Raw genomic sequence first — 11,578 nt, 5'->3', positions numbered from 1 at the left:
CAGGACTGGGAGATGAGAAAGCGTGGAGTGCAGACTGTAAGTCCCATACTATCAACCCGTTGTCTCTGGTTCGTGACAGTAAAGTTACAGCATCGTGAAGTCCATTTAGCTCACACTGATATGGGCATCTGCCAGGGTGGAAGACCAAGGTCCACATCCTCCACCATAATGTTGATGTTAAAGCCCGAATGCTTGAGCAGACATTCCTGACAAGTGTATAGCCACCATAGCGAAGGAGAGGACGAGGTGCATCTGCATTTAGTGAGGTCCTGATGATGGGGGTATAATGGGGAAACGGATGTGGGTAATGTAAACATTTGATGCTGAAGTGTGTAACATTGGAGTATATTCTCCTCCTGCAAGGCGGAAAGAGAGGACTCTGCTCTTTTCTGGAGATATAATGAGTCCACACATGTGATTGGAAGGTAATCGCGCGCGCGTGTCTGTGTTTGTGTCAGTGCATGCGTGCATCTTTGTGCATGTTCATGTAATGAATGTTTTTGAAGTCAATTAAACGCTATATAAGATAACAGTATGCACAGTAAGTAAAGTACCTAAAAGAAGAAATATAGTGCTTAGAATAAAGAGAATTTCAAGGTTAACACACATTTTCATTACAAAGGTTGCACACTTTGATATTCCATTATGAACACCTGCTCTTGATTCTTTGTGCGGCGGCGGGAGGGGGAGGGGGGTGTAATGGGCGTGACCGTCCGATGCTTTGTCTTCGTCTGCTGTATAAATAAGGCCAAACACTCTGGGAAACACAACAAGCACCTGCCAGAACTTCGCCAAGTGCTCCCGCGATCTCTTCAGAAGTCCGTCTGCTCCTCAGTCTTTCGAGCTGCAATTTGCTGTCTCTCCAGCGTCGCCATGAAGCCCGCAATTCTTGGTCTCTTGATGGTTCTCTACGCCGGCGCATACCTGGCACAGGTAACAACTCGAGTTTCCTTTTCTTTGCTGCGCCAGCGAATCTTCTGCAGAGGCACACTGTGCATTCACATTGTAAAGTTGCCTAAATATTACCGAAAGGATTGCAAGCACTGCATAACGGGCACGGTAAATAAAAGATGTTAAAATGCAAACTTTCTCCACCTTCTTTAAGAATAAAATGAATTTTCCCTTTGCAGGACATTAATGACCAAAGCAAAGGCTGCACTGACGAAGAAGGTTGTGTCGAGGCTCCACAAGGTATATTACTGCACGCGTTTTTGCTTTCCTATTTTGAAATTTATTTTTAGTTCAGTTTTTCAGATTGGTAATACCTTTGCATTGCTGTCAGCTGACTCCATCACTAACCTATTTCGCTGTGCGCCAGACTGTAATGACATGCCTTTTCATCTTTGCAGGCGCAGGAGAGCCACTGCACCGCGTTGCTAGACAGACCTACGAGTGTTCAAAAACTCCTGAGGACTGTAAACAGCTTAACGGAATTTGCATTCGTAATGGTGATACCTGTATCGGTGACACGCAGAAAAAACTGTGTCAGGATGAGGACTGCACCTGCTGCAAGAAGCACGTGTGCGTCCAAACGCCAAATAAGTGTTTGAAAAATAACGGCGTGTGCATAAACCTCATGGACGAGTGTGCTGGTACGAGAAACGACACCCTTTGCAACAATGGCCACTGCACGTGTTGCCAGAAGCACGTGTGCCAGAATACACCGAAGAAATGTTCCGAGAAGAATGGCGTGTGCATAAACCTCATGGACGAATGTGCTGGTACAAAGAATGACACTCTTTGCAACAATGGCCACTGCACGTGTTGCATTCCTGCCTAGAAAGGTTCCGCCCTTTCGATGCATCCCATTTCTTTGTTTTTGAAGATAGGTAACTTTCAAAATCTTGAATAAAATTCAGAATACTTCCATAAACTCTCTTTGTATACATGTTTTTACCCGGATCTCTCTCATGCAATGTTTTCAAACTAAAAGTTGATAAAAGTACACTAATAATAATAATAATAATGATAATAATAATCGTGATAATGATACAAAATATATAATATATATATATACATGCATATATATATACACATACATCCATACATATCTATATATATATATATATATATATATATATATATATATATATGTGTGTGTGTGTGTGTGTGTGTGTGTGTGTGTGTAATTACACACACACGCACCCATATATATATATATATATATATATATATATATATATATATATATATATATATATATGCAAGTATATGTATATATATTTTGGCGATACTAAGCACTCAAATCCCCAACAATGTCTACCCGAATATTTATGCCTTTAATCATATCGTTTCTTAGGACCACCAGTCAGCCCTAATCTCTAACTGCCAGTCTGTGGCTTTCTGTTAAGAGTCAGGGAATGGAAGGTTGTTTTAATCAATCTATTACGCTCAAAGACCGGCAGACCTGATACAAGATGTAACTAAGAACTTTTGACATACAAGTCACACTATGAATCAAAAAGTAGAAAAGACAAATACACAGAGAAGCTTATATAATCTAGCACCCTCTAAAGTGCGGGTGTTGTATCAGAATTCTATCTAAATGGTCATCCATTAGCAAATATTTACAGACTTCTAACACCGACTGTCTATGAGGTATTAAGGGTGCAACCGTAGGACACTCAAGGCAGTAATGCTGTAGAGTGTTAGCATTTGGGGCATCACACAACTGGCAAGAGGAGTTCTGTGGGGCATCCTCACTTCCCACACTCGTCGGTACCCGAGCCTAAGCCAAACGCTTACTTTATTATGTCTGCGAAATCCATTACGTCGGTACTTGTGTGAAAAAGGGAAAAAATGTTCATAGTGTTGAATGGAGATACTAGTAGCCCTCTCAGCATTGCTACGGTGGCGAGTAGAGAACATTTTTGTAGCACGGGGGCGAGGCTGTAGTTGCACAGGCGGATCCAAACTGCAGGCATTCCTTGCAAGACGATCAGCGGTGTCATTTGCGAGAAGTCCAATGTGGGAGAGGATCCACAGAAGGTTCGTCACCTGTGAATTCACGAGGGCTGTCGCCAGCTGACAGAGGATCTGTGTGACAACTTGTTGGTGTGCAGGACTGGGAGATGAGAGAGCGTGGAGTGCAGACTGTGAGTCACATACTATCAACCCGTTGTCTCTGGTTCGTGACAGTAAAGTTACAGCATCCTGAAGTCCATTTAGCTCACACTACATTAAACTTGTTGAGTTGGGGAGTCGACGGCCTGCCCAACCCCCATGTGGTGGTTCCATGCTAGAGGAAAACACAGCGCATCCAGCACTGCTATTTCCCTTCAAGGATCCATCGGTGTAAGGACGGTGGGCTACACTGAGAGAAGACGACAGTTCTGCGATAGTTTCCAAGGCTCTTTGCTTTTGGAGCTGAGGAAGGTCAATATTGGAGACTGCGGAGTAGGAATACATCTGATATGGGCATCTGCCAGGGTGGAAGACCAGGGTCCACATCCTCCACTATAATGTTGATGTTAAGACCCCAAATGCTTGAGCAGATGTAAGGGTATCTGTGGGAGGGGGCCTCTCATGAATGCATCCTCGGAGTGATGATGCCCGTGAAGCGGGTCGAGAGAATAAGGGCCTGGATAGGTGGGCCCTGTTTACCCCGTGAAAAAAAAAAATAAACAAAAAGTATCTGGGTTCCCTTATAAGCCCTCAAGGAAGTGTGGGCATCTATGAGGTCGAGTGGTAATGCACTAAAGTATCCCTTCATGAATCTATTCACACCCAGCTTTCAAAAAGTAAGGCAAATCATGAAGTCAGATACAACCTGTTCTCCGGTTCGGCGGCGACTCACCGTAAGATCCATGGGGGACACACAAAATACACGTTCGGTCTTAACACTGTTTATTAGTCGGAATCCCCCCCCCCCCCTTATATATGCGAGGGGGAAACAAAAGATTGCAAAGTTTTCGATAAAAAACATATTTATAATACAATTTGTTTTGAAAATAATAGAAAACACACTAAAGAACTGGTAAAAAGTAAAACTTAATTATAAAAATCACAAATAATTAAACTAAACAGATAAAAGGAACACAAAAAAAATATATTGGCAGAAGCATTACGGTAAACAAAACCCGTAGACAGTCTTCTAGAATCATAAAAATAATACAAATGATCGCAGAACATAATGTAAGGTGTAAAGTCAATGCTTGATAATTAACAAAAAAGGGCCAGATACCAAAAACATTTGTGACTAGAAATTGAAAACAAACGCACAAACAAACAAACAGGCAAACACAGCTTCTGTTGGCTCAGCAAACAAACAATAAAATTAGCAGGTAAGAGAAAAATATAAAAATAGCAAAACTAAAATCATGCTTCGCAGATAAATTAAATTTAAAAACAAACAAATAAGAGCGGCACTCTGGTAAACAAAAACAATATCATCTAAAAGGCCCGACAAATAAAAATTAAAAAGGAGGCGTTAAGCATTGAAAACAAAGAAAGTTGCTTTATAATGTACAATAATTTAAATAAAAATGCCAATCTAATGGCCAGAGTGAACATTTAAAAGGGTATAAGGTATGGGGAGTGACAACCGATCCGTATGTCACATGTCCTCCAGGATCTTCATACTTTTCCGTGGCCAGGATTTAGGGCAGGATGTAGGTCAAGGAAGGGATAGGCTGAGGTAAAAGGAACATGAACAAGGCTTAGGGCAGAGGAAAAAGAAGTGGAAGAAAAAGGAATGGGAAAAAACAACAACACTAGATAGGCATGGGGGCTTAAGTCTAGGCAGTTCTGAGAGGAAATCTTTTGGGTATAAGGCAAAGACATAGAATAGAAGAGTCACAAGAGAGAGGAAAGAGTAAAATGACAGTGTAGAATAAGAGAATAAAAGAAAAGAGCAACTGAAGTAAGACAACAAAAAACAGATGCTAGGCTAGGCCAAGAGAGGGAAAGGAAGAGGCACAGAGGCTAAGAGAGAGAAAGGAAGAGGCACAGAGGCTAGGAGAGGGAAAGGAAGAGGCACATAGGCTAGGAGAGGGAAAGGAAGAGGCACAGAGGCTAGGAGAGGGAAAGGAAGAGGCACAGAGGCTAGGAGAGGGAAAGGAAGAGGCACAGAGGCTAGGAGAGGGAAAGGAAGAGGCACAGAGGCTAGGAGAGGGAAAGGAAGAGGCACAGAGGCTAGGAGAGGGAAAGGAAGAGGCACAGAGGCTAGGAGAGGGAAATGAAGAGGCACAGAGGCTAGGAGAGGGAAAGGAAGAGACACAGAGGCTAGGAGAGGGAAAGGAAGAGGCACAGAGGCTAGGAGAGGGAAAGGAAGAGGCACAGAGGCTAGGAGAGGGAAAGGAAGAGACACAGAGGCTAGGAGAGGGAAAGGAAGAGGCACAGAGGCTAGGAGATGGAAAGGAAGAGGCACAGAGGCTAGGAGAAAGAAAGGAAGAGGCACAGAGGCTAGGAGAGGGAAAGGAAGAGGCACAGAGGCTAGGGGAGGGAAAGGAAGAGGCACAGAGGCTAGGAGAAGAAAAGAAAGAGGCACAGAGGCTAGGAGAGGGAAAGGAAGAGGCACAGAGGCTAGGAGAGGGAAAGGAAGAGGCACAGAGGCTAGGAGAGGGAAAGGAAGAGGCACAAAGGCTAGGAGAGAGAAAGGAAGAGGCACAGAGGCTAGGAGAGGGAAAGGAAGAGGCACAGAGGCTAGGAGAGGGAAAGGAAGAGGCACAGAGGCTAGGAGAGGGAAAGGAAGAGGCACAGAGGCTAGCAGAGGGAAAGGAAGAGGCACAGAGGCTAGGAGAGGGAAAGGAAGAGGCACAGAGGCTAGGAGAAGGAAAGGAAGAGGCACAGAGGCTAGGAGAGGGAAAGGAAGGGGCACAGAGGCGTGTGCATAAACCTCATGGACGAGTGTGCTGGTACGAGAAACGACACCCTTTGCAACAATGGCCATTGCACGTGTTGCCAGAAGCACGTGTGCCAGAATACACCAAAGAAATGTTCCGAGAAGAATGGCGTGTGCATAAACCTCATGGACGAATGTGCTGGTACAAAGAATGACACTCTTTGCAACAATGGCCACTGCACGTGTTGCATTCCTGCCTAGAAAGGTATCAACCTTTCGATTCATCCCATTTGTGTCTCTGGAGATTTGGAGATTTCAGAACCATGAATAAAATTCAGGATACTTCCATAAACGAATAATAGTAGTAATGAAATAAAAGATGCCAGTATTTTTCAAACTTCTTTATCTCTCCACAATGCACACCATTCACGCATTCAAACACATGCACGTATGTATGTGTGCATGAAATGTATCTGGGTTTTATGTACCTTAACGTTGTGAAGACAAGGTTCCCGGCCCGCGTGAGGGCATCTAGGCCGCATCCAGCTGACGGTAGAGAAAAGGTTAGAAAAGCTAGGGAAACTCCCCTACATTTTACTACTTCTCTGAAAATAATAATTTATCCTTAGCAATAAGTGGCAGAGTGAAGCCCTTGGTAAGTTGACGATTGTCTACTTACCTCTTCAAGATAGAGGAGAACTCTGTCTTGACCTTCAGAATTAAGGAGAGGTCAACTTCGAGGAGTGTGCTTAGATCTTGGTCAGTGGCTTGCTTGATGCTGATTTTAACCTTGCCATGTGGTGTTCTCTAATTGTGACGTTTAGAAACATTCAAGCATGATTTTAAACAGTACCTACATAGTGTCCAAGTATTAAGCAAAGCGATCATCTTGAGCACTGATGTCGAAAATTAGAAACCCATTAACATGTCTGCTGTATAACCTGCATTTGTCTATTACAGGGGTTCTTCACCCGGGGTCCATGGATCCCTAGGGGTTTCATGGATGGGTTTCATGGGGTCCGTGAGGATCAGATAAAAATCACATCTATATTATTGTTTTGTTTTAAATTGTTTACTTTAAAGTTTAACAATACTTGAGTATCTCATACATGCATGAGCCAATCAGATCTCAACAAATAAAGTACCTTATACACATTGTATGCAAAGTTGCGTTTACGTGAATATTTCTAGGGAAGGGGGTCCATAGCTTTCATCAGATTCTTAAAGGGGTCCGTGACTCTGAAATGTTTAAGAACCACAGGTCTAATAAGTCTCTTTCAGGATAACATAAGATAGCATAAGCATAAGCAGAGCCCTAGTAGTGAGGTAGCGCGATACCATCAATTTGTAAATGAAACTGAACTCTGCAAGTGTAAGGCCTAGATATCTTCGGTGGTGCTTTATTGCAACTGGAAGTTTAGTCTTTTTCACAAATTACCAGTGTCCAGTGGGATCACCATTAAGCACCATGCATGCAAAAGCTCTCTATATATAGGGCTACTAGAGATACCCTCATTGTCTGTGAATTGTAAGTGGCCTCTATGGCCTCCGGATGCTTATCATACGAAATCAATATCACATTCCAAAGAATTGATAAATCAGTATTACATTTCTAATAATTGATAGATACAGACGAGGACCACGGATACTTGGCATTTGAATTTCTTTCTGAGTACCCAGCGCTATGTCACTTTTTTCTGACACTTATTAAAAAGCCTTGTTCCTGGGATCCAAAATGTCTTTTCTCACAGTCGCACAGTCGCATGCCATGAGAATAACATAAACGAAAACCATTGTTTTTACTTTTCGTTCTTTGGCAGTATTTTGATGATTTCCAGGTGATTTTCATTTTGATACCTTAGGTAGTGATAATGATGACAATAATAATGATAATAATAACAATAGTATTAATGATGATTATGGTGATAACAAAATCATAATGATAATGATAATAATGATAAAAATGATGTTATAATAACGATAATAAAAATGATAATTACAATAACAATAACAGTAACAATACTTGAAGCACCCAGGAAACGTCTATCGACCTACCAACTACCAATCTCAACTGCAACATCAACACGGGGACAAGGTTTAGTGGCATAAAGGATGGGCGGAGGTCGTTAGCTGGTTTGGCGTATTAGGAACCGTCGACTGCTTTTTAATTTCTGATATTATAATTACAGAATGTATTTACAACTCTAGAACTTTCAGTTTTGTTTATATATACGCCTCTGCCCTGGGTACTGCATTTCGCAGTGATTAGCTCGCTATTGGCAGCTCACTACTGATTCTGTGCTACCATTTTCAGTTAGATGGTTCACGAATGATGATGATAATAATACAAATATTATCATTATCATTATCATTACACAAATACGGAGAAACAAAAACTATACACAACTTGATAAGCCATACAGTTGCAGCTTTCATTGAGGTAGAAACGTTAGGAGTAGCGAGCTGGCAATTTGTTACCGAGTTATTTTCCCGCTCTTCTCTTTGATAAATTATTTGCTTTACTGTTGGTTACACCTGGACAAGAGTGAAAAACAAAGAGAGAGTTTTATTTGATGCAGATAAGCCATTTCTGATTGCGTCTACATCGCTCTCACATTCCCCGTATTTGTCTTAGAGTTCTTTGCGGCCAATGATATCCTTGTTTTCTGCATATGAATTGAAATGCTTTTACTTCACGCTTAGCTACGAAATTGCTACAAAAAACACTACGAAAGAAACTAAATTTACAGGTCGGTATAAATAACTGAAAGTAAACCTTTTTGTTCTTTCAACATTGCAGATGATCATCCACGTTAAATATATCCTTTTTAGTGCTACATTTCGTCTTGCGGTTACGTCAAAAAGGCTTGCAATCAAAATTCTATATTCTCGAAAATTGCATTTTTTGTGTTGGAATGTTGCGAAATATATTATTCCTTTATATAATTTTGCATATAATACGTCAATTTCCAATTGGTCTAAGTGTCATTTTACTACGGATAATTAAACTTCATAGCTGTACATTTGAAGGACAGTGCGAAAGTGACAGAATAATTAATTTCAACGCATTTCATCAAGTGAAATAAAAGCTGTAGATGCGTTTTCATTGCTTGTTTCTTCAATGTTAAAACGATCTGCTTCATTTCATTATAATCCACGATACAACGGGTTTACGACAGATAATAACTACTTAGTCGGGTTAGCAGGTTGGATACATGAAGGCCATCTGTGAAGGACTTTGTTCGCTGGAAGGCAGAAATAGGATACGCGATGCGATAGAAATCTCGGGTGCGGAGGTCCTGCGCGGAGGAAACAAGGTGAAAATGGCAAGAGAGTTGTGCTAGAAGCATTATTAAATTAGTGGGGCTAAGACATGGCGTGGAGTGCTACTGAGAAATAAGTGGAGGGTCTGGAGTGAGTCGTAGCATCGACAAATGTATTTCAAGTTGAATGAACTCTCCAAGAGACGAAACACTTCATAGGACGAAGTGGAGGCTATAAAATACGAAAGAGGCTCGAGAAAAAAAAAAGACTTAAGAAAGAGGAAGGCTAATGGAGTGATGGAACTGGCGGTGCATAATGAAGGCCGGAGGAGGGCGTAGCATCAGATTACCTGGAGATGGAAGAATCCAGGGGTTTGTTTGGAAGAAACGAAGGAAAGTGTGGTGGTAGCAAGCTCTAGAGAAAGAGGCGTTAGATGAATACTGAAAGAAAGAAGAGAAAGTTTAAGGATTTTGAGAAAATGAGAAGCGAAAATATATTGGAAATAGTAGAGAGAATAGTGAAAATGATAGTGAAGGAGGAAAAATGGCGGTATGAGGATGTGACTGGGCTACCAAAGAGGGAGATGATGCAATGAAAAAAACGATGCTCGGAGAGGGAGTGGCATGAAATTTTAAACGAAAAGGAAGGACAGTCTTATAAAAAGGCAAGGAAGAAACACGAGAAAAGTCACCTCAAGTAAATGAGTTGCCAACAGGGATGCTACTGATTATGATTTTATCATTATTGCGGTTATTTGTGTTTTCATTGTTATTATGAGCATTATAACAATAATAATTATTATTATCGTCATTATTATCATTATTATTGTTGAAGTGATAATATTGACGATGTTGATTAGGGTGATGATAGAGATGACGATGTAGCAACTTAGATGAATTGAGGTACTACTCTCTCACGCTGTTTTGATTAGGAATAGTTCGATAGAGCAAGCATAGTATCATACAGATGGAGATAACATCATACCAAAGCCCCATGCATAAGTATCTGGGATGTAATTCAAGAGCTGCTTGCCTTCATGAATGAGTGTTCGCAATTAAATAATGTAGAAGAAAACAAGAATACATATTTGTTTTTGTTATTCTACAGATTTAGTGATGTCGTGGGAGAGACGTAAAGAAGGGTACGTCTTGCTTAACCTGGAGCCGTTCTAATGCAAGACATTTATCAGTGCAAATGATGCAACAAGACAAGGTGAAGAGAAAGGGCTTTGGCATATGGAGAGCATTGAATCTTTTATCAGTTTGGGTTTTATTGAGTCGAAATTGGCCATTAGGAATATAATTTCCCTTCCCGACGTCGAGGTAAAAGCATACATGGAAGTGTCATAAGTAATGCAGTTTCAATATAAAATGAGAAATCATCGCTGCCAGTAGTCTTAGTCTCAGAAGGTCCTTCATGTGTTGCCCTAATAGTCCTTGACGAGGAAGCCGCTGAAGGAGGTGTAGGCCTCGCCGTGTGGGTGCTCGTAGAGACTTCCCTGCTGCAGCTCGAGGTGGACCAGGTCGCCCTGGTTCAGCAGGAGAAGGGCCGAGTTGGAGCCTTGCTGGTAGTTGCCCTTCCCGCCATAAGCTGTCACCTGGTACTGGCCGTTCTTCATCAGGGCCAACCTGGGGAGGAAGGAGGCAGTCAGGGACAGCTCTCGTCTCCATTTTAAGCATGCAAATTTCCATATAAAATCATGGTGAAATGTTATACTCGAAACAGTCAGTCGAAGAACTCACGTGAAGTCGCCTCCGTCTTGAGCCACGCCGTGGAAGGAGAAGTAGTAGAGGCCCCTGCAGGGAGCCAGGAAATCGTTCTCCGAGGGCGACCAGCCTCCCTCGCCGGTCAACACGTCCTGTAAAAAAGAACACTTTATCACCGCGTCCTTTCGCTTCTTGAAAGTGCGCGTGGCCATGCGAATAGGTATCCCATGCATGTATGCACACACGTGTGTGTATAGCATGATGCAAATGTGCCAGCGTGCCACCTACCTGGAACCTGACACGGGCTGAGAAGCCGTTTCGCACCGTCGACGAGCTTCGGGTGGCCTTGCGCACGGAGAACGCTGACAAGCACCTGCGGAAATCGAAGTTAGCCACGAGATTTTTAAAAATATAATAGATAGTGCTTCCAAGAAAACAAAGCAGGAGAAAGATGAAGGTGCATAAGCAAAAATAGAAACATTAATAGGAGTAGAGAAGTGAAAGAAGCACAGCCACAACAGGAAGGGAACAGTGAATCGTGACGTTTCGAGTCAGACCAGACTCCTCATCAGACAGCAAAATGAAAGTGGATGATCAGCCGAGGGGTCTCAGTCCTGTTGTGGCTGTGGTTCATTTCAGGAAGTAGTGTGCGTTAGCGATGGGGAACAGAGAGCAGGGTCTTGCCCAAAGAGGTGGGATAACTCGCCTAAAATCTGGTGGGAGCGAGTCCGGGGAGCTCCCTGGGATCGGACCTGGCTGTGGGGGAGGGGGAGCGTTGGGGAACGGAGCGCCCACAATCTGGGGTCCGCGGTCGCCCTGGCCGCTG

General features: G+C 42.5%; 2 protein-coding genes across 2 annotated transcripts in view; one reads left to right on the top strand and one right to left on the bottom strand.

The window, feature by feature from the left end:
- Window positions 1-699: 699 nt before the first annotated feature.
- On the top strand, window positions 700-1,873 carry LOC125040399. Its single transcript, XM_047634952.1, has 3 exons — window positions 700-933; window positions 1,131-1,191; window positions 1,350-1,873. The coding sequence occupies exons 1-3, from the start codon at window positions 700-702 to the stop codon at window positions 1,778-1,780; spliced, it is 726 nt and encodes a 241-aa protein (XP_047490908.1). The 3' UTR covers window positions 1,781-1,873.
- Window positions 1,874-10,302: 8,429 nt separating this feature from the next.
- LOC125040398 (cerebellin-4-like) overlaps window positions 10,303-11,578 on the bottom strand; it is a 2,027-nt gene continuing 751 nt past the window's right edge. Inside the window, exons 3-6 of the mRNA XM_047634951.1 lie at window positions 11,459-11,578; window positions 11,041-11,125; window positions 10,789-10,904; window positions 10,303-10,674 (exon numbers count right to left, since the gene is read on the bottom strand). The exon at window positions 11,459-11,578 is cut by the window's right edge and continues 47 nt beyond it. Coding sequence (XP_047490907.1) covers window positions 10,473-10,674; window positions 10,789-10,904; window positions 11,041-11,125; window positions 11,459-11,578 — 523 coding nt within the window. The 3' untranslated portion in view covers window positions 10,303-10,472. The remainder of the gene's footprint in view (window positions 10,675-10,788; window positions 10,905-11,040; window positions 11,126-11,458) is intronic.

The sequence above is a fragment of the Penaeus chinensis genome, chromosome 29 (genome assembly GCF_019202785.1).
Source record: "Penaeus chinensis breed Huanghai No. 1 chromosome 29, ASM1920278v2, whole genome shotgun sequence".
NCBI lineage: Eukaryota > Metazoa > Arthropoda > Malacostraca > Decapoda > Penaeidae > Penaeus > Penaeus chinensis.
The sequence above is the reverse complement of the archived record's forward strand: the minus strand, read 5'-3'. Positions and strand labels throughout refer to the sequence as shown.